General features: G+C 40.8%; 1 protein-coding gene across 2 annotated transcripts; it reads left to right on the top strand.

Moving 5' to 3' along the window:
• The first annotated feature begins 2,955 nt into the window (after positions 1–2,955).
• On the top strand, positions 2,956–23,473 carry rab41 (RAB41, member RAS oncogene family). 2 transcript variants are annotated; one of them, XM_012967863.3, is made up of 8 exons: positions 2,956–3,106; positions 11,775–11,833; positions 12,935–12,988; positions 14,597–14,705; positions 16,416–16,527; positions 18,856–18,949; positions 19,671–19,737; positions 22,088–23,473. In XM_012967863.3, exons 1-8 carry the CDS (start codon positions 3,031–3,033, stop codon positions 22,150–22,152), a joined length of 636 nt encoding a protein of 211 aa, XP_012823317.1. In that variant the 5' UTR covers positions 2,956–3,030; the 3' UTR covers positions 22,153–23,473.
• The last annotated feature ends 292 nt before the right edge of the window (positions 23,474–23,765 follow it).

Genomic DNA, 23,765 nt, shown 5'->3' with positions numbered 1-23,765 from the left:
ATTATTGTTTGACCCACTGGAATGGGGCCAGGGGAAGTAAGCAGACAAATGCATAGCTAAACAGAACCAGGTCAGCATGGCAAAGGTCAGAGTAATTAAAACACAAGCTAATGGCAGCTAAGTATAGTCAGATGGAACACTACTGACCTGATCACAACAGGCAGGGCCAGGTAAAGGATTAAACTAGAGCCAAAATATAACAAACAGCACCACAAAAGTGATCTTCTTGAAAAAAAGTCAAGCCATCCAAGTGGCTTCTTCATATTAAGTGAATGCTAAACCCCTAATGGGAACACAGACACCAACATTTAAAGTACAATGGCCTCACTGAACTGTTTTGTTGGGAATTAGTGGAAACTCACAGGTGCAAAAAGTGTAATCCAGTCAAAATGGTCCCATGAATCTTGTGCTTTGGTGATACCATATACCACAACTGGGGCTCTGGAAACTGCCAAAACCAGCATTTACCCACCACTGGTGTCCATAGGAATCAAAAGAAAATACCAGCTCAAAGCATGATAATGTACATATCTGGTGGAATCATGTACTGGTAGTTTCACATTTTTCCCATAGGCACCAATGTTTGGGTTTTGTTGGGTTTGGGTTTGTTGGGTTTTTAGCTTAAAAAATACAACACTATAGACAAGATATTAAAAATCCCCATGAGTGCCATCAACTGCCTCCAGCTCAATAGTCGTTGTTTTGGTCATGGCCCTGTTCATCCCAGAGACCATACTGCATTCCACTCGTACTATCCTTCATTCCGCCCAGACTATACCTACTTTTACTCAGACCAAGCTCCTTGTTCTTTACCATGAAGTAAGGGCAACAAGCACATGGCAGTCCACTCTATGCAGATGTCAAAAAAGCTACAGAATGCTATATATGTGGTGTCTACGTTGAAATTAATAATTTGCTAAGCAAGCAACACTCTCTGGAGGTTAAAATGTTAAAACTGTAAACAGCATAAAATAACTTCCTGTGTCCAAAAATCAGCTCTTAATGTATGTCCTTAATCAGTAACCTATAATTACTGAAAAAGGATGGTTTAATGTGTTGGGAGCCATGGGAGGAAATCACAATATTTTTAAGCTGTCTGAAATATGCTGGGCTGAAATTGACCTTTATGCAATGGCACACAGTTATGTGAATCACCAGCTTCACCTGGGCCTGAAGTTTGGTAAATTTGTAATTTACTCCCGACGCTTGCCGCCTACATCATCCCTGACCGGCCCATTAAAGTCCTAAATTCCTCCTCCAGACTAGTGCCTGGTAGGTCACCCCTCTAGTGTTGGCACAGATATTATGCCTGCAAAGATAGCAATCCTACACACAGGACCAATGTCGGACTGGCCCACCAGGATACCAGGAAAACTCCCGGTGGGCCCAGGTGTCAGTGGGCCCTCCTGCTCCTGAACATTTGGCCTGCTTCATGGTCATTCACAATTTCTGAATGGGAACAAAGAGGAGAAATAGATGGAAATATAGATGCTAGCATGTAAATAAAAGAGACTAGGAGAATATAGAGGTTGGGTGGGGAAAGGAGGAAAATAGTTTAAAGAGTGGGCCTATGGTTAAGGTTTTCTGGTGGGCCCCTGGGGTCCCAGTCCAACACTGCACAGGACCATTGTCCCTCTAAGGTAAAGAATGCACTGAATCCACTATTTTAGAATTCAGCTGAACCCTGAGTCCTTTGCTAAAGATTAGGCTGAATACTGAACTGAATTTAAATCCTAATTTGCATATGCAAATCAGGACAAGAATGGGCTAAAAATAACTGTGGTGAAAAATGTTCAACTTCCATGTTTATGTCATAAAAAGTCACATGAATTTAAGGATTCAGTTCGGCCAGAAACATGGATTCAGCCAAATCTTAATCCTGCTAAAAAAAAAAGGCCTAAACCGATTCCTGGATTTGGCGCATTTCTATTCTAAGGCAATAAATTAACATTGCTTAGGTTGATGCCACACGAGGTGTAGGGCTGATATTTTCGGCAAGCGGAAAAACGCTTGACGAAAATTCAGCCCTACGCCTGCTACTTGTGCCTGCACCCGAGTGTATCTCATTCATTTGGGTGCAGGCACAAGTAGCAGGCGTAGGGCTGAATTTTCGCCAAGCGTAAGCGTTTTTCCACTTGCCGAAAATATCAGCCCTACGCCTCGTGTGGCATCAGCCTTATTTGGCCACTGTTACTCACCCCTCCAGCTTGCATTAAATACAATTAAGGAGCGGCACACAAGGATATGCTGATGTGAGGATATCCCCTGCGTTTATTGTGTCACAAACAACTATTTCTTAGAAACACAAAATGCCTGAAATGAAGCAGGGTGCTTGTTATAGTTCAGTTCTTGTGTGCACCTTAAAAGAAGCATATTTATTAAGGGAGTAAAATAGTCATTAAAAAAAAGAAACAATTTTTGTTAAACTCTACACAAGATATGCAAGTTGCTTTTCCAGTTTTATTACCACTGGCTACATAAGTTTACTACACGATATTGCTCCTATTCACTTGTAACATTTTGGAGTAGTTTCCAGCAAAATGCAACCTTCTGTACATACTCTTAAAAATATGTGAAGCATATAAACAGGAAATTAGATTAACCTATAAATATGAGTTCATTTTACAGAGAAACCGTTTGTCTATACCTATCTTTAATGCAATAAATGCATATACACGGTGAAAAGGAATACAACACTCGTTACAATTTCTGGCAATTTTATAGATATTAAAATATTAAGAAAGGAATTAAAAGTGAAAATGTGTTGTGTAATTTGCTTTTCCTTTTTTTTTACATGCAACTTAAAGCTCATTTTCCCCTCATGGAAGCTTTAATCATTATCAACGCAACCTCTTCCCTTGAGGTGTACCAAGATGGCGGAAGGTGGCTGCGCGCACTGCCCCGCCCTCTCCCGTGCCCGCGCATTTTTTTTTTTTTACCCTGGTATTGCGCGTTCCTTTTAGATTGCGTGTGCGCGCTGCGGTTCCGGTTGGATTTTTCCCCAGCTCGGTGATCTGACGCTTTATCATCATGAGCTCGGCAGGCGGCGGAGAGTTCGGAAACCCGCTGCGGAAATTCAAGCTGGTCTTCCTGGGGGAGCAGAGCGGTCAGAGCCAGGGGACAGGAGGGTTCAGTCCATTTGTGTGGGATGGAGGGGGGGATGATATGTGGGAATAGTCTAACCTAACCTTCCCTCATTTATATCTGCTTTATTAATATATATGCAACGTTACTGCTGGTGGAAATGTGTCAAAATGGAACAGTTTGTACAGGCGGGTGGGGGTGGGGTATATATTATTTATTATAACCCTGCCCATACTGCAAACACATTACATGTTATGTATAGGGGAATGGTTAGGTGTGTTCCTGTGTGAGATACAGCTGGAATGGCAGGGCCCTGCTTCTCTCCCATCACTAGGGATTGAGGGGCCACTGAGTTTACATGGTGGCTGGGCCTTTATACAAATAGACTGTAAGCCTTAGTTATTAAAGGGATGCTGTCCACACTGGTGTCTGTCATCTGCACCACGTCATTTTAAAGGCAATGGCCACTCTAGTGACATAATGAAAGGAATCAAATGATAATTCAAAGTAACTCTGAAAGGTGTGTAAATTAAAACTGTTCAATGGGTTTAAAGTTATTTGCAAATGTCCTTGTTGGTAAAGAAAGTACCTGTCTGGCTGTATAGATTTTCTGCTCTCCTGGTTCTGACTCCTGAAATAATGTAGCAAAAGCCTGTTGATTAACAGACGCAAAGGGGGACTGGCTTGAGCGACACCGTTTCAAGAGCCATTACCGACTGAATGCTTTAAATAGCAATTATATTTGCAGATAACTTTAAAACCGTAACATGTAATGGAAGGTTTTTGGGTGGAGAACTAAAGTTATCTCATTACTGCACTATTTAGGGTTCACTCTAACAGCTGCAAGTAAAAGTGACAGCTTGAGGGCCCCACTTTGAGAGACAAGTATATGGCTGTTGCTTTGTGGCATTTGCCTTTTTGATGTACCCATTGCGTAGCGGCAGTTACAAATATGCCTTGAATATGTTTTATATGCAGGTCCATTTTAAACATGTCTTTTGGTGCAGCAGGGATATTCCCCATTTTGATATGCTACAAACTCCTGCAATATTTATGATGACATCATGTTAATTGATTTTTCTTTTGATTTGGTTATAACCTGAGTCAAGTGTTGTCATTTATTGACCACTGAGTATTGTATTGTCCCTTTGGTTTATCACTGATAAATAACCAGGCATACGGGGCAGCCAAAACAGTGACGTAAGAACTCCCAATCTTTTTATTCTACCTATGTAACCCATTATGTTTTTCAATGGGCACTATGTTTTAAATGTGCTTAGTACAAGCGAATAGCTCCTTTCATGTAGGTGTGTGATTTTTCCCTGTACAGGCTATGAGCAGTCTTGTTAGGGAGTTGCTCCTTTTGCTGTGCTTTGGCTTTTCATGTGCCGCTGGTCATGCTGTTAGCATTAGGCTCCACCCACTGGTTGCTAGGCCACACTCCCGCTTCTTCAGAAGGATTTTTATGCTTTGGGAGGGGATGAAGAATGTTATGGCCTAAGAAGAAGAGAGCAGTGGTGAATTATTTAAGGCTAAACTTAAAATTATTTATACATCAGTCCCTTAACATGTAAGTTTGATTCATACAGGGGGAGGATAAAAGTAAGGTATTTCACTTTAAGTGGTGTTGAAGTGGTGTAAACACCACCAGCAAAATACCCTTTAAGTGGTGTTTACGGTGATGAAAAATTAGCTTTAAAACAAGAAAATGGGACCCTCGGGTGTTTCATTTGCATTGCTTGGATGTCGGATACAGCTGTTTAGTGATGTTACTGAGATTATATACATATAGTGAATAAAGTACCAGATATAGTAAAATTTAAGGATATTATAAGTCACTGAGGAGTTCCATGACCCTATGAAAGCACAAGGCCAAATGCCAAGCTCTGTTCTACAGATCATGGAACTCCGCTTTCAGCAATGTGACTGAAACACCCGAGAATCTGTACAGGTATTAATAAATTATGGGCACACTGCAGTGAGACACTGGAGATGGTAACAATTGGTTTAGGTGTCCAAGCACTGGCAGATGCCCTCGAATAATCTAACTCAGTGCTGTCCAACTGGCGGCCCGCGGCCCCCCTCTGTGTGGCCCCCCACCTGTCTGGCTGCTTTGATGGCTTACCTTTGAGTAAGCATTAAATGGTATCAGTACTGAGATTAACTGCCCCCCCTGCATGGTTCTCACCTCAGATTCAGGCTGTAATCCCTCTGTATTGTTTAAAAATGTAATCCCCTGTGTTTTTCACACCTTTTAATACCTGCATTGTTCACCCCCTGCAGTGTTCACACCTCAGGCTCAGACTGTAATCACTCCCATTGTTCCCTTCTTCACACCTCAGACATAGGTACTGTAGGCAGAGTATGGCACATACAGCCAGCATAGGGCAGGTAGAGTATGGCACACACAGGCAGCATAGGTCAGGGAGGGTATGGCACACACAGGAAGGGTAGGGCAGGCAGAGTATGGCACACACAGTCAGGGTAGGGCAGGCAGAGTATGGCACACACAGGCAGGGTAGGGCAGGCAGAGTATGGCACAGAGGCAGCATAGGGAAGGCAGAGTATGGCACACAGAGGCAGCATAGGGAAGGCAGAGTATGGCACACACAGGCAGAGTATGGCACACACAGGCAGGGTAGGACAGGCAGAGTATGGCAGCCCTATGCTGCTTGTGGGAGGTGAACCTGGCAGGGGTTTGTTGTGGGAGTTTGTTAGCAGTTGGAAATAGCCATTAAATGGTCCCAAAGGAGTGTAATTATGTACTGGGGGTTGCTCTACTATCCACAGGGGAGGAGGAGGCATATGGCATTTAAGGGTATATCTTAATATGACATAATTCTTTCACATATGAATGATGGTTGATATCCCCACTGTAAGGACCAAGCATTTGGGATTTTGCTGTGCTACCACCATTGTGATAAAATAGGTGTGGTTTGAAGTGGGTGTGGTTTCAAAAAGGGGAGTGGTCAAAACTGGCTTCCATTAGCGGCCCTCCACCATGTATGCTAGAGAAATTCCGGCCCTCGGCACCGTAGAAGTTGGACAGCACTGATCTAACTGATCAGCCAGGGGGCCAAAAAGATAGATCCCATGTAAGTATAACCACCTTCCTATTAGCCTGTTTGTTCTGGACAACAACCTAAATGGACAGTGTAGAGCTATGGCTCCTCTTCATTTTGTCATCTGCCAATGCACTCACAAACATAATGCATCTGTTGTCATTTGGTTAGAATATGCCTAAATATCTGACCAAATTAGTGTGTGTTTGGCTAGCTTTGCCTTAGGGCAGTCAGTAGTTACAGGGATCTTTGCAGATATGTGACTTAAAGGTACCCCAATTTGGATGCTTGACTGACTTACTCTGCCTTTTTTTTTTTACTACTGAAATCGCTGTAGGTATTTTGGACATTTTTGGGTGACAAAATTACGTGTCTGTCATTGCCCTTAAAGTTACTTATGTGACTTGTTTCTTCCAGTCTTCAATAGCTAGTAAACAAGGGAGGTATGATGGCAAGTTCAGAATAACATTGGCCATTAGGATGAAGGGCACTAGGAAACAGGCTTTCCTTTGCCTGATTTTGTGGATGTTTTGTGCAATAATAGAGTATAATTGAGCAATAGTATTAATTCAGGTACACAGGAGTAATATATTTAAATTAAATACCGATTTAATACCGGCACTGTCACTCCATTGAATTGGGCATGCAGATGTATCTAATGCACCCAGCATGCCCTAACTAAGGTTAATACTCCTAGAAATCCCCACAGTGTGATACAGGCTCACGTGCTGATTGATGTGCTTTCTAGAGTTTCTATATTGATTTTATTCCTCCATAAAAGCAGGTATACAGTGGTGTGAAAAACTATTTGCCCCCTTCCTGATTTCTTATTCTTTTGCATGTTTGTCACACTTAAATGTTTCTGCTCATCAAAAACCATTAACTATTAGTCAAAGATAACATAATTGAACACAAAATGCAGTTTTTAAACGAAGGTTTACGTTATTAAGGGAGAAAAAAAACTCCAAATCTACATGGCCCTGTGTGAAAAAGTGATTGCCCCCCTTGTTAAAAAATAACTTAACTGTGGTTTATCAATTCAATGTTCAATTTCTGTAGTCACCCCCAGGCCTGATTACTTCCACACCTGTTTCAATCAAGAAATCACTTAAATAGGAGCTACCTGACACAGAGAAGTAGACCAAAAGCTAGACATCATGCCAAGATCCAAAGAAATTCAGGAACAAATGAGAACAAAAGTAATTGAGATCTATCAGTCTGGTAAAGGTTATAAAGCCATTTCTAAAGCTTTGGGACTCCAGCGAACCACAGTGAGAGCCATTATCCACAAATGGCAAAAACATGGAACAGTGGTGAACCTTCCCAGGAGTGGCCGGCCGACCAAAATTACCCCAAGAGCGCAGAGACAACTCATCCGAGAGGCCACAAAAGGCCAGGACAACATCTAAAGAACTGCAGGCCTCACTTGCCTCAATTAAGGTCAGTGTTCACGACTCCACCATAAGAAAGAGACTGGGCAAAAACGGCCTGCATGGCAGATTTCCAAGGCGCAAACTACTTTTAAGCAAAAAGAACATTATGGCTCGTCTTAATTTTGCTAAAAAACATCTCAATGATTGCCAAGACTTTTGGGAAAATACCTTGTGGACCGACGAGACAAAAGTTGAACTTTTTGGAAGGTGCGTGTCCCGTTACATCTGGCGTAATAGTAACACAGCATTTCAGAAAAAGAACATCATACCAACAGTAAAATATGGTGGTGGTAGTGTGATGGTCTGGGGTTGTTTTGCTGCTTCAGGACCTGGAAGGCTTGCTGTGATAGATGGAACCATGAATTCTACTGTCTACCAAAAAATTCTGAAGGAGAATGTCCGGCCATCTGTTTGTCAACTCAAGCTGAAGCGATCTTGGGTGCTGCAGCAGGACAATGACCCAAAACACACCAGCAAATCCACCTCTGAATGGCTGAAGAAAAACAAAATGAAGACTTTGGAGTGGCCTAGTCAAAGTCCTGACCTGAATCCTATTGAGATGTTGTGGCATGACCTTAAAAAGGCAGTTCATGCTAGAAAACCCTCAAATAAAGCTGAATTACAACAATTCTGCAAAGATGAGTGGGCCAAAATTCCTCCAGAGCGCTGTAAAAGACTCGTTGCAAGTTATCGCAAACGCTTGATTGCAGTTATTGCTGCTAAGGGTGGCCCAACCAGTTATTAGGTTCAGGGGGCAATTACTTTTTCACACAGGGCCATGTAGGTTTGGATTTTTTTTCTCCCTAAATAATAAAAACCCTCATTTAAAAACTGCATTTTGTGTTTACTTGTCTTATCTTTGACTAATAGTTAAATGTGTTTGATGATCAGAAACATTTTGTGTGACAAACATGCAAAAGAATAAGAAATCAGGAAGGGGGCAAATAGTTTTTCACACCACTGTATGTGGCTGGAAAGAAAGACACCTGCAAAGAGATGGTGACTGTCACAATTAATGCAGTTAAGGCTATAAGATCTATGGCTGCTCATCTGCATGTTAAATCAGCATAATGCGTCCTCTCTGGATGGGAGGTGGCAGACAAATGTAAGGTCATTTAGTGCAAATCTGTGCACACGTGAGATGTAATTCCAGGGCAGAAATGTATTAGACTCAAAAAGGGCTGCAAAACTGTTTTTATAATATATTCAGACTAGAACTAATCATCTGTTGCGGTTGTGTTCAGGTGAGCAGTATGGTAGAAATTCAAATAAAGCCCCTCAATCCTGGCTGATCATGCATTGAAATAATTATTCTAGTTTCTATTATCTATATTTGTAAAACGATGACTTGAGAAATTGATTCCTATTTAAATATAAGTAGGAGACCTGTATCTATTAGTCTTTCCATAATTTGGGTGTCAGCACCTTGACTACTAGAAAATAATGTAAACATTAATTAAAACCAGTTGGATTGTTTTGCCTCCAATAAGAATTAATTATACTTTAGGGATCAAGTACAAGGTACTGTTTAATTACAGAGAAAAAAAAAATGAATTCTTAAAATTTTAATTCAGGAATCCCCAACCTTTTTTACCCGTGAGCCACATTCAAACGTAAAAAGAGTTGGGGAGCAACACAAGCACGTTCCTGGGGTTACATATAAGGGCTGTAGTTAGCTATTTGGTAGCCCTATGTGTACTGGAAGCCTACAGGAAGTTCTGTTTGGCAGTACAACTGGTTCTTATATAACCAAACAAAAATAAGCACCTGCTTTGAGGCCACTGGGAGCAACATCCAAGGGGATGGGGAGCAACATGTTGCCCCTGAGCCTCTGGTTGGGGAACGTTGTTTTAATTATTTGATTAAAATAGAGTCTGAGAGAGATGGCCTTTCCCTAATTTGGAGCTTTCTGGATAATGGGTTTCCAGATAATGGATCCTGTGCATTGCATTACATTGGGAGAAAACTGTAGCAAAGTTGGATATTGCTAGAGTAATGTTACATTCTAGGTGGTAGGCCCTGATGGGGAAGCAATAGCATTTTTTCAGAAATAGGCCCCCTCTTCAAGTGTGTATGGCGATGCTGGAGCACAAGTGTCCCAGCAACATATACTTATATTAAGTGAGCTGGGACACTTGCTCATATGACCCAGCATGGCCACCCATGGAATGGCCTGGCGCAGAGGGCACCGTGTTTAGCTCTGTTTCTGAATAAATCCTATTGTTTCCCCTATGTAGAGTGCGCCTCTGATGGGGGAAATCAACTTTCTGTGATAACTGCCCTTCACATTACTGTTCTCCTAAACGCTTAGTAAAGTTAACAACATTTGTTTTTTCTTAAATCCTCATGATTTTTGAGTAAGCCGATTACTGTCTGAGCTTTATCAGTCAGGGCTAAAAGGTCACAGAGTACCTGAGGGGAAAGCTGCTGGCCCTCCCGTCCGGCCAGTGTCATTCTCTGATCGGATTATGCTGTGTGTCTCAGCGCGTGCATCTCTGTCCCATGGCTTAGACCTTTTTAGTACCATGGATGGTAGAGTCTATATTGGTGGTATAAAAGGTCAAGTGATGTAGAGTCTCCATTTCCTGTTTGCTCTTTGATCTATTCCATGCCAAATTCTTACACAGAAGTTAAAAGAGCTGACAAGCATTTAAATAAAATTAAATGTTTTTCTGTTTCCTTTTAAATAAAAAAAAAACAAGATATCAAGTTCTTATTTTCTGGTTGGTACCAGACTCAGTACCTGCAGCACTTTAGTTCTGACCATTGGCATTATCTGCATGGAAATTGTCTCTTACCCCAAAACACACAGGCAGTGTAAATGGCTACTGTTTAAGTTCCCTACCATACACATTAAGGTCTGTTTAGATCGCAAGCTTAGGGACTGGTGCTAATGATAACAAGCACTTGGTAGATTTATCAATGTCATATTTAGAGTAAAATATCATTAGCATAAGAAAAAAAGTTATTTACTTTAATTTTTAAAAGCTTGTAACCACTTCTTTGCTGGAATATTTCCCAGAATACTGCTAATTTGCTGGTGATTTATTTGCTTGTTTTTGCACATAATGTTTTGAAACCATTTTATTTACATCACATTCAGCTTTACTTCTAGTATGTTACAGATCCTGGTTTCTTAGCCTTAGGTCCCCAAATATTGCTGGGCAATAACATTCTGCATCATCTAAGATCTAGATGATCTAGATCTAGATGGCATTCTTGCAGATAGAGTTGAGCCTGTTTAGGGCAACTTTTCAATTTGTCTTCATTTTTTTATTGTTTGGTTTTCGAATTCTTGGCATTTCTGTTCTGCCTCTTCCCAGCCTGCAGCTGGTTGTCAGGGGCACTGAGCTCAGCAACCACAGACTGAATCATTGTGAGGCTTCTATTTTATTGTTATTACTTTTTTTATGATCTTTCTCTGCATGCCCCTCAAACTGTTCATCTTCTGTTGTGAATTCAGACCTGCTGTCTATGCCTAAGAGCTGGCAAGCATAATACGTTGATAACACAAAACCATGTAGCCCAGTTGCATATTGTCTACCAGTAGTTTATTGGATGGTGACTTAACCCTTTACTCTCCCTGCACCATAGGAATCAGATAAAGGGTACACCTACAGAAGCCACGGGGTTCAAAGTGATCTATAAATGCGCCCATTTCCGAACCACTCCTTTACCTGGGTCTCGGCATTGGGTGCATGGTGTGGCACATACACTACATGTCCTCATATTAAAGTATTTAACCCTATGACTGCCAGCACTTTCTTTGCTAAGCCGTGTAACCATAAACCCAAAAATATAGATTCTGTGTTGTTGACAGGCATGTTGACAATATCTATTTAATAAACAGAGGTTACATTGGGTGCATTGTGCCTATATGAATGGCAATATAAGCACAATGCACCCAATAAGTGTTTATGTGTATCAGGAAGGATTGATGACCAGCATATACCCACATATTTTATCCGTGTTTCCGGGACCACTTTTAGACCGTCACATCTACAGAGCAGGGTTGCATAGTGCCCGGCATGCTATGGTTAGTGCTACATAGGACTTGGGATACCCGCCGCATCATTGCTATAGCTACTTTTATGCTTACACTCAGAAAAGGGAATCCCTGGTTTAAGGATTTTACACTGATGGCTGAAAGAATGATGCAATCTAACTTCCCCCTCTCTCTTCACTTCCTCTGCAGTCGGTAAGACGTCTCTCATCACCCGCTTTATGTATGACAGCTTCGACAACACATACCAGGTGAGCATCTGAAACTCTGACCTTTGACTGAAAGACGATAGCTTTAAAACTCTCTAATTAAAAGATTAATCCAGCCTAAGGATTATGCATTGCATGATGTTCTTAGTGTCATCATGGATTACCCACCAGTTGTATGTTTGACTTCAGATATGCTGCTGGTTTGGGGCAAGCTCATGTAATGAATGATTTATGTAACTGCCAGCCACATGCGAGTTTTGTGCAGTTGTACATTGAATTTATAAAGGAACATATTTAATTAAAGATATTTATAGAAATGTGCCCTAAGTGTAAGCTTTTCACTCTACTGTGCATGCGCCTATTATGTAGTCACAGCGAAACGAAGCAGGAAGGAGGAAGCGCATTGCTCCAGGTACCCCGGGCTGGTGCTGTTTTCTCCTAACAGGGGCACCAGCCCAGGTACGAGGTAAGCGATTAAAGTCACTTGGGGGTGCCTAACATTTTAGCACCCCCAAGTGACTTAGCCTTTCCTTCTCCTTTAACAATTTGGCACCCCTACTCTATAGGGGCTGCTTTCAGTGTTTTGTTTTCAGGCTACTAAAAACTATGCTGTCTAAATAGTTAGGTTGTGTAACTAAAAATTAACTTTTAGTATGATGTAGAGACTTCTAGTTTGAGACAATTTGCAATTGGTCTCCATATTTTTATTATTCTGTTTATTATTATTTGATAATTATATTATTTTTAATTAGTTAGTTTTTTGTTTTGTACCTCTCCAGTTTGGAATTTTGGCTGCTATCTGGTTGCTGGGGTCCGATTTAACTTAGCAACCAGACGCTGGTTTGAAAGAGAGAGACAAAGATATGAAAAGAGGAGGGCCTGAAAAGAATGATAAGTAATAAAAGTAAAAATAATACAGTTGTAGCCTCACAGAGCAATAGTTTTTGACTGCTGGAAAGAGTCTGAAGAGGAAGGCAAATGAAGGCTAATTGAAAAGTTGTTAGTATGTTAAAGAATGGGCCATTCTATAACATACTAACAGTTAACCTAAAGATTTTACGGCTTCATTTTAGTACATCTACTACTAATACAGAAAGCTAGAGGAACTTGAATCCACTGTCTTTTTTTTTTTTTTCTTTGCAGGCTACCATTGGAATAGACTTTCTCTCCAAGACTATGTATCTGGAAGACCGCACGGTGAGTTGGTGAAAGGAGCTCACTGCCAGTTCTGTACAGGACTTGCTACATAACAGTGGTCTGGCAATAGGTTAAGGAAGAAACTGTAAGATGCTCAGTTTTTTGTTCGGTTAGAGCCCTTGGATTGTTTAAAATGCAGGTTTTAAAAGCACATTTTAATAACACAGAAGAGGTTTCTCCAAAACCTTCCTATAATTTCTTTCCTGGTGTCATGGGCATTAATAAAAGTACAGATTACATACTAATGTATCCAGATTCAGAATAGGCCCTGGCATTTTAAGTATGCAGAGGTCCTCCACCAGCCCACTAAATAGTTACGGTCTATGGCAGCATACAGCAGCCCCTCTGGCATTTGCCAAAATGTCTGGATTGCCAGGACTGTCAGGACAGACAGTACTTTACAGAGGGTCCTAACTGTTAGAGGTTACAGTAAACAGAGATGGTGATATGAGTTATAAGTGTGGGGATGGCCAAACTGTGAGTGATACAGTTGCGTTGTTCATCCAGCAGCGACAGACAAAAAATTTGACATTTGTGGTCACAAAAGTTTAGTTATCATAAAAATAACTTTTTGTTCTATAGTTATGTGGAAGTCCAGGAAAGACATTTAAACCCCTGTTTAGTACCTAGTTCTACAGTCAGTTATCTGCAATGTGTGCCATATAGGCTCTTGGTAAACAAATCCTGAAAAATCTACCTTCCACTACCAAGAAATGTCCTGTTTTATATGTAGAATGACAGTTGACCCCTGTTTATTTCCCAGATTAACACTAAAACCATTGTATTTCCTACAACTAATCTGTTATTTGTTATGTAAACATGAGCCCTCTAGCCCCACTTCAGTTGGAATGGCTGCCCCCAATGGCATCTTTAAAAACTATGTATGAGCCTCTAGTGATGGATAACAGTACAATACAATCTACATTAAAATGCTGTATGGTTGGCAGTGCAGTGAGTTTCTGGCATCCAGAAGACAGATTCATACAGAGGCTACATTTTTATTTTTGCTTTCATAGTCTTTCTGATGAGACCCTATGGGCATTTTAAACACAGCCTGGTTACTAGAGTAAGTAATATTCTAGCAACCAGATGGAGTGTGCACAGTGACGGTTACAGCATTCAAAAACCACAATAAAAAATTAAAGAGCAACCACAAATTTGCATAAATCTGTACTGCCTACATCATGCTGAAAGTTAATTTTAAGTTGAGCCTCTCCTGTAACTTTATATCTGGTAATTATCGCTCTTGCTTTGGCTCCTGTCTTCCATGATAAGGCACTTACTATCTGAACTTTGTTTAGTGGGGGCAAGGACATGTAAATTTAATTATATAAAGAGTATTTTCTTTTAAACAATTGATTTGATTTCTATTCCATTCTATTTTCTAATGTACTAAGTGGGTTAAAAGGAGCTTTTCCTTTTATCCCCAATCCATCAAGCGACTTACTAACTAATCTGTATGTGTTTCTTAATGGAGTATTGGTGCCAATGTTTGAATTCTGGGTTTTGTTCTTATATATTGAAACTGTTGAAATGGTGTTTCTGCATTTTTTTTATTTTTTTTTTTAAATGTTTGACTGTTTTTTGCTTTTTCCGGCCTGGTACCAGCAGGTGCGGCTGCAGCTCTGGGACACTGCTGGACAGGAACGGTTCCGCAGTTTGATTCCCAGCTACATTCGGGATTCAACCATTGCAGTGGTGGTGTATGACATCACAAGTAAGTTCAACTCCCAGTCCAAGGCAACCTAAATCATTTTAGGGCCAAAAACATGTGCCTTCTCTTTGTATATTTCCCATTCAAATCCGTGAGCTCGCTGGCACCTTTTAGCTGGGTGAAAAGAGCAACATGCACCTTTGGCCCTTCTGCCATTTTTAAGCTGTATACGTCATAAACTGTGTAGATTATGGTTTTAATTTTCATACAAGATAAATAGGAGATGATCCAAGCTCTCTTCTAAACTATTGAATAAATACCACCCCCATATATTAATAAATTTGCCTAGGTGCAGTAACCCATAGCAACCAATAAGATGTTTGCTTTTAAATAGGTGACCAGTAAATCCTACCTTTGATTGGTTGTTATAGTTTACTGCACCTGGGCAAACTTAGTGCCTTTTATTACATTACCTCAGATGTATAACAAAGTACATTTGTTGCCAAAATTGTATTTGTTTATTTGTGGGTGTGCTTGATTGATGGGTGAGCGTGCCTAGACCATAGCTTGTCTGTGAACACAGCAACTATGTAGCTCTGATCTAAATTCTCCTGCCATAGACTTGTTCATGTCAGCCTGTGACCTTGAGATGCCTATGAAGTCAGTCTGCTCCAAAGCATTTCTTATCTACAAAGGAGTACAGCTATGGGATCTGTTAACTGGCTCTGTATAGCCACAAAGTTCTGAATTAAGGTGGCGACACCACCACCACCACAGTGGGCCCTAGATATGTGCCTCTTTTGCCACCACCTAGTTCCAGGCCTGGACAGAACCCATTTTATTCTCCAGTATTTGGAGTGACCACGGGTGGAGAAGGATGTACTTCCCTTCAAGGGCAGCAGCTGACAAAATGCCCCTTGTTTATAACATTTAGGCTAATGTCAGACCAGGCGTATGGCGTATATATTTGGCAAGCTGAAAAACGCCTGGTCTGACGTTAGCCTTAACTGGCACACATTCCTCCCCCACAATGCACAGGTGCGTTATGTGTACACTGCATCCAGTTCAGTTAAATATAGAAGTATGGCTGCATTTTAGACCAGGACTGTTAAATTCAGGTGTTTAATGATTGTATTGTGATGGCAAATTGAGCATTGTTTAGTTTATTGTCTGTGATGGGTGGAATTGTAGAGCAGCTATAGTTCTCTTGCTTCCTTGCTCTCTCTGCACATAGTGCTAGAGTGTGCCTCAGGCATTATGTTAGCTGGCCTCTTTCATCCATACACTTTTGTTTAATATGTGCCAAATAACATTACCTTGTGTCCTCATTCTGAATTATCTAGAAAGATTTGCTCGGTACAGAATAGCTGCTGTGCTGTATGTGAAATCCACTTATGCTAGATGAAAAGTAACAGTAAAATGAATTATGGCCGCTGACGCCTCATAAAATCAGCACTATTAACTTAGCCAGTCATAAAGCTCACTGGCTGCTGTAGTTGATCATGCTAGTATGCCCTGGCCCCTCTCTATGCACATTTAATATAACATTTTAAAAGCATTTCATTTAAATAAAATGTACTATAGTGAATGTAATAGTGACCTTAGATTGTAAGCTCACTGGGGCAAGGACTGATGTGAATAATGTATATTCTTTGTGCTGGGTGCTATATAAGTAAAACAGAATAATAATGTTGTGCGACTGCTCATTTGCGAGGGGTGTATGGAATCCTTTATTCATTCCTTATCCTTAATGATTTGGTTTTTTTCTGCCAGACCTGAACTCTTTCCAGCAGACATCCAAATGGATAGATGATGTGCGGACCGAGAGAGGAAGCGACGTAATAATAATGCTTGTCGGGAACAAAACAGATCTGGCAGATAAAAGGTAAAGGCAGTATAATGTGAGGAACACAGATGACCCAGAGGATCTGGTTAGAGTGTTTACACCCCTATAATATATAAAATGTTTGTCTTTGTGCTGCAGTATAACATGAAATAGAAATATTGCTGGCACAGGGCTGCTTAGTGGTTATTAATTATCTTCAGAACAAGTGTCTGATAATTTAACCACTTCTTAAATGGTGCTTCTGGTGTTAATATTATTTTCCCTTGCAGTGATGAAGTTGGACAAGGAGTATTGTTTAATGATCAGTTTTTGTGAGAACCTGTAGTCTATTGCCTCTTTTCCTGATGTTTTTTCCTCCACATAAGCTAGTTTATACATCTCTTATGTTTTGCCATTATTTTGCCCATCATATTTTAGTTTGGCATTTTGAACCCCCCGCCCCCCCTTGCCTTACCATATTATAACGTGCTGTAGTACATTTCCTTTGCTCAGGGCAAGGATGTTGGTCTCCAGTGTGCAAGTGCCACCAGCAAACCATGGTTTAGAAGGATTTGTGCTCTTAAAATGACAGTCCAATAAAGTCCAATAAATCCTATACTATTTTTAAAGACTTGCTTTACGCATTGGCTGAGTATGGTAGCCCCCCTTTTTCTAACAGACATTTGGTGCATCTTAACTTTATGTAACACATATGGAACTAGTCTGTGGGTGCTGGTGGCCCTTGGGAACTGTATGGTACACATCTTGCATCATTTTCTTTTCTTTCATTGTATCCTGGATTTCTCCTTCTGTTGACTTTTCAGTTGATATTTAGTTACTTTCACCCCCCATGTTTAATTTGCTTTCCATTTTCTTTGGGTTTATTTGGTTTTGTTCCATTGCTATAGACAGGTTTCTGTACAGAGAGCAAGAGGCAGCTCGGGAACTGACTGTCTTGTTTATTGAAAGGAATGCTAAAGCAGGATTTATTGTCATACAGGTACGTTGCTTACTCTTGTAGGCTATGAACAACAGCACATGGTGTATTGTGCAGGGAAATTATACAAGGGAAAAGTCTCCAGTTAGATCAATGGCTCATACTTTACCATATATTTCTTATGAAACATAGAAGCTAACCATGCCCTCCTGGGCTCACCATTAAAAAAACAAAAACACAGTCAATATGAAATCAGAGAATGAATGTGAGCCTTCCCTGCATATTTTGTTTTGCAGGGTTTGCCATAGCCAAGTAGTTGACAATACATGTCTGTATAATCCAAATAAACCAGTTTCGCCAATGGTCACATTTTCATGAGCATTAGAGAAATTTTTGGAATGCTTACGGAATATTAACAGTATGATAAGTGGTGTAGCACTAGTAGCTCCGAATCTGGGGCAAAATAATCAGCTGGCTCTTAAATGGCAGAGATTTCCCTTCTCAGTAGAATAAGGTACAGTTCAACTGTTGCTGACCCATATAATTCCCTACCTAGTGTCACATATAATTCCCTCCTACTAAGTAATGTAGTACATTCTCTTTGTAAGTCCCCTATTAAAAATGTTCTTTTTAGGGCAGTGGCACACAACATTCCTAATATTCTCCAGCACAGCCAGCAAAACGTCCGAAAAAACCTTTGCATTGGTGTCCGTTTTAACAGCCGCTGGTAAAGCATTTAAATCTGATAGGAAATTGCCTTCTACATTTTCCGGTAATTTATATGTTTTACAGGGGTCCCTGCCCCATAAAGCTAACAATCTAACAGAGACGTTGGGAGGGTCCAGGCTGGCAGCAAATACAAATCACCTGCAACCCCCTTCTGGGTGCAATTTCCTGGCCCCACCCAATCGACATAAACCTGTGGGTTTTGGGCCAGCCCCAGGTTATTAATGAGCAAGGTAAAATGTACTAAATTAAAGATTAATTCCTGAGTCTGAGTTTCACAAGGAACTTTAAACCTATAATACTAATGTCTATGGGGACCTTAACATTCACTTGCCTAAACAAATACATAGCAGTTAGAAACACCTTTCTCCAGCTACACCGTATAACTGCTCCAAGCCAGTCTTTATTAAAGTTGTGGAACGCTTTAGGTTTAATGGTTCTTTTTGAGATCCCGGATGGAAACCAAGTTTTATTGGCAGTCAACACAGTGGAAACAGTTCCATCCCTAAAACCCACAAAAGAAATATCACTGGTACAGTTGCCTCCACCTGTATAATCTATAATATTTGAAACCGGGTTTATCAATCCTCATCCCATGTGACTTGCAATGTATGCTAAGAGAAATCACACGTCTGGCAGAAGAGTGCCCCCCTATCTATTGATCTGCCTTCCATAATTTCTTCCCTTTTTCCTGTTTGTATCTCTTTATACTATCCTGCATACAGACAGATCACAACTGAGGAGGGGGAGCAGAGAGCCAAGGAGCTGAGTGTAATGTTTATTGAGACCAGTGCCAAGACTGGCTACAATGTCAAGCAGGTAAGGCTTTCACAGTAGCTTTCTTACTGAAAATGTTTGCATTCTGTGTTAAGGGATGATATAGGTAATAACTATATAGGTGATCTCACTGCCATCTGAAGATGGTGTGGAGACCACTAGATATTATTTTGTATCCAAAATTCTCAATTTGATTTTTCCAGCAAAGCAGTTATGTGTTTTCTGCAGAAGTGTGAGTAAAGATACATTGAAACTAAATCTGTCAGTGATCTGAACTGAATACTTATGGCCTGTGACATAAATGAATTGCTTCAGCAGTTCCATTCTCTAGACCAGAATGGAAATGCTGAAACATTTTTCAAATGACTTTATAGTTTTGGGTGCTCCACCGGTACTTTAGATTGACTGTGGCCAATGAGGGATGACTGTAGCCCTGAAAATACAGCAAACCTTGGAATGGTGCTACTGAATTATTGTAACAGTGTCAGTAGCCCTTTAAAGTTGCCTTGTGTGATTTTCTTCTGGTGTTTTGGCTGGTTTGGCTCTTGTTGCTTCTTCATCTGTGCGCACTTGGCCATTTCAGCATTGCAATCATGCTGCAATGGGGCTTCACTGTCTGTATGACCTGTGGGCCAAATGGTCAGATTGTATGGCTGCCATTGTTTGTAGGCCAGTAGCTTATAAGGGAACTATGGCCGTTTTTCAGGTATTGTAAACAAGGGCAACAAAGTTCTGATTAAATGTAAGCTTGTTTCGTTTCTAGCTTTTCCGCCGTGTGGCTGCGGCATTACCTGGCATGGACAGCACACCTGAGAAGAGCAAAGAAGACAGTATCCTTTAACTGCTGCCCAGAGGCATAATAGTTTGAACATCAGGATGGGGACCAGTATTTGCAGAACAGTAAGGTTTAAGGCCCCTGGCACAAATGCGGGTATATCTGCCATGGTCCTCTGAGCAAGAACAGTATAGGAACAATGAGAAGCCAAGCCATTATAAAACATTATATTCTGCATCCAGGAAGATGAAAAGCTAGAGCAATGGTGCCAAACTGAAAAAAAACAATAATATGATTTTAAGGGTTTGGATTCATTTCGGACAGGCACTTGGATTTAGCTGAATCTTGCCATAAAAATCTAATTCAGCCTTATCCTACATGTATTCGGTGCATTTCTGTTTATGGGAAATTTGATAATACTAGAGTGCCCTCAGATTCACATCTCATTGGTGAACGAGCACTTAAAGAGCTGGTTATTATCAAAAAGGAAACTAGGCTAAAAGCGTATTGCCATTGTTTACTTATTTTAAATGTTTTTTTTTAGGCAGGTTCCTGTTTGTAGTAGAGGGGATTAGGTACTATTGGCACAGTTAGGCTGCTGTATGGAGCAGTATTATTCAGAGAATGTGTAAAGCCAGCTGGAGCACTTGTGGTGGAGCAACTGCTCCCTCTACTGGCCAGTAAATAACTTAGCTGCAGAGGTTCAAATTACAAGTCAGAATGTTTGAGTGGAAATTGTCAAATCTGATCATTTGATCTAAATGTTTGTGGCCAGACTGGCCATCACAAACAAACAGCTCTTTTTTTCTGCAACTAGATCATAGAGGAACTTTTCAGGCTGTCTACTTCAGATGCTCTTGTACCCTGCCATAAAAACAGTGGATAAGGTCTGACTTTCTAAACAGTATAGCCTAAAGCACAGTTCATAGTGTGAGTTATAATACAGGTACAGGACCCCTTATCCGGAAACCCATTATCCAGAAAGCTCCGAATTACGGAAAGCCCGTCTCCCATAGACTCCACTTTAATCAAATTATTCAGAATTTTAAAACCGATTTCCTTTTTCACTGTAGTAATAAAACAGTACCTTGTAATCGATCCCAACTACGATATGATTAATCCTTATTGGATGCTAAACAATCCTATTGGGTTTAATTAAAGTTTTATTGACTTTTTAGTAGACTTAAGGCATGAAGATCTAAATTACAGAAAGACCCCTTATCCGGAATAGCCTTGGTCCCGAGCATTCTGGATAATGGGTCCTATACCTGTACTATGTGACTGATTTTAAAGCCAGGGCATTGGACAGTCTGTTTCATGAACCTTTGCATATTCCATACAGGCATGTGCTGTTCAGTATCTCTGTTTACGCTGTACTTCCAGCCTACCATATACAGGCTGAGACTGGCAATCTGTAAATTCTGGCAAATGCCAGAGTGGCTGCTGTAAGATACCATAGACAGTCACTATTTACTGGGCTGGTGGGGGGCTGTTTGGACCTCTCTGTACCAGAGCCTATTTTAAATCCTAGTGTGGTCGTGGCATTGTATCACGTATTCTGCAAGTAACTAAAAATCAGTTATGAATAATGACAATTACATCAACAATACAGTTAAGATCCATATGAGAGCCGGATGTGGCCTGCAGGGCGCCAGTTGGGCTGCACTGCTTTAGGGTATATGACTTGTTGACCAATAAGGCCATATTGAAGGATAACACACAACTGGCCATACATAGGGATTGCCAATGCTGTTCTGTTAATTTGGTCGAAAAGCCAAATGAGCTGCTCTTCTTTACTTCCTCATCTGCTGATGAACTGACATTAACATTTAGTTTAAACATATCAACTGCAATCTAAGCACAAATTTCCACCGAGGTGGCAGGGCAGTATTTGACCAAGATTTCAAGGTCTGGGTGTGTACAGCCAGTGTAAAGGTGGCCATACACAGTGCAAACTGCTCGATTGGCGAGATCACCAAGTGATCGAACTAAAACGATGGGTATATGTGCTGTTGGACCAAGGGCTGCATCAACGAGCCAATGCAGTCTCCAATCTGATGGGAAAATCCAACCTGCAGATCGAGATCTGGGCAATATTAGGCCAGATATTGGTCAGGTAAGTCTGTTGGTGGTGCCCATACACAGGCAGATTAGCTGCCAAATTGGTTTGAAGGCCACCTTAAGACACAACAGTAAGATGGAGTGCTGTGTAGCATTTATGTATATGCAGGAGCTGCCAGTGTGCAGAGAAGCATATTTCTGCACATGCAGGTAACAGTGTTTTTATACTGTGTAAGGGGGAATTACTGCATGGTGCAGAAATATTTGTGGAGAGTAGATCAGCAGCGAAATGAGCTGTTAGGCCTGTATAACTATACTTTCCTTAACTGCCTTTTTTTTCTCAGTGATTGACATCAAGTTGGAAAAACCACCCGAGCAGCCAGTGACGGAGAGCGGCTGCTCATGCTAACATCCTATAATTCCTTTTGGCCAGCACAAGAAATACTGGCTACCATTCTAAAGCATCAGAAAGGAAAGCAAAGCGTCTCTATTTATCTCTTAGATTCCCAGTGTGTGGATGCAGTGTGTGCTCCATCATCTTAACAGGGGTTTGGGTAACTCCCAAAAAGAAAAAAAAAAAGACACTGACCCCCCCTTTCATCTCACTCAAACTGCATGGTGTTGTGTACGGTCAGAGAATGAGAATTTTATGTATGTATAGTTTTTATTTCTTGCACTGTGGGCGCTCAGCCTGCCCTATCAATTCTCTCAGTGTGACAAACTTGCCAGAAAATGTGTGCTGCGTTTTCATTTGTTCTTGTGAATGCACCAGGATGCAGCCATTTTTACAGGAATGATTGGAACCTCTTCTCCACAAAAGGTTCCGGTTCCATACAGGAAGACGGGAAAATGAATTTAAAGCGTTAGGCATAGGAAGCCTCTGCAGTCAAGCTGTTGCAAATGCAAAGCTCCCAGGGTGCTGGGAGTTGTCGCCCTGCCAGTGCTGGAGTGCCAAGCACTTTTATGGCATTTCTTTATTTTACATTGCAGCTGAGCAAATATTTCGCTGATTAGTCCTGCAGTTAAGGGCTTGTAAAATCAACTGTGTATTTCTACTTATCTTTCCTACACAGTGCCTGTAACTGATTATATACTTGTAGCTGGGTCTGTAGAAACCATATTTGCTGTAACTGTAGGAACAAAAAGGTTCACACAACAGACATAAATCTCCAGCCTACAGGTAATTTGTAGGGAATTATCTGATCACAGTGATATCACTCGTGGCCTGCGGGTAAGGTTTCTGCAAACCCCTGTTTATAACAGGAAATACTCCCTACATGACTAAGGATGTGTTTCTGCTAATAGTGCTAGGCTGATAACATTATACCTTTGCACTAGGCTTTATTGCTTGTGCCAGTACCTGCACCCCAACCTTTGGCTTATCTAATGCTCCTGTACTTTCCCTGTGCTGCATCCTGGTCATGCCACTTAGCTGTTTCTTTGTATGCAAGGTCTGCCTCCCTGTTCTGGGGCAGCACCTCTGACCTGTCAGTTGTATTGTTATTGCAAATATCTGGATTGTAAACAAAAAAAAACAACAAAAAAAATATTGATAATGGATAACTTATGGTGAAAATGTTCTCTCCACTTGAATACTCTTTGGATGTCTTATAATGCGTATCTGCCCCATATTACCTATTCATAGCTGTTATCCAAGTAGGTGTGAATCTTACCGAGTATCTACTATATGAACACAGCTGTGTCTCACTAAATAAAATGTTCGCCTATCACTTTTTGCCTCCATATTTTTTTTTTCCTGGGGGCTAATTGGGAGTCATGATTTTATTAAGAACAAGTTGAAGGGCAACTCTGGCTTTCGAACCCCACACAACACAGAAACCCCTAATATACCTATCACTGTAATCTGTTCCTTTTAAACAGTATGAATAAATACCATTTTTATATGCTGAAATCCAGCTGCAAAACAGCTCTTCTCTTTTTGTATCATTTGAAATCCTGGTAAGGACAGTGGGACTAAAACATTGAAGTTACAAATTATAACAACTTCTCCACAGCCTACAG

The sequence above is a fragment of the Xenopus tropicalis genome, chromosome 8 (genome assembly GCF_000004195.4).
Source record: "Xenopus tropicalis strain Nigerian chromosome 8, UCB_Xtro_10.0, whole genome shotgun sequence".
Classification (NCBI taxonomy): Eukaryota; Metazoa; Chordata; class Amphibia; order Anura; family Pipidae; genus Xenopus; species Xenopus tropicalis.
Note: the sequence above shows the minus strand (reverse complement) of the source record. Positions and strands in the feature narration are given on the sequence as shown.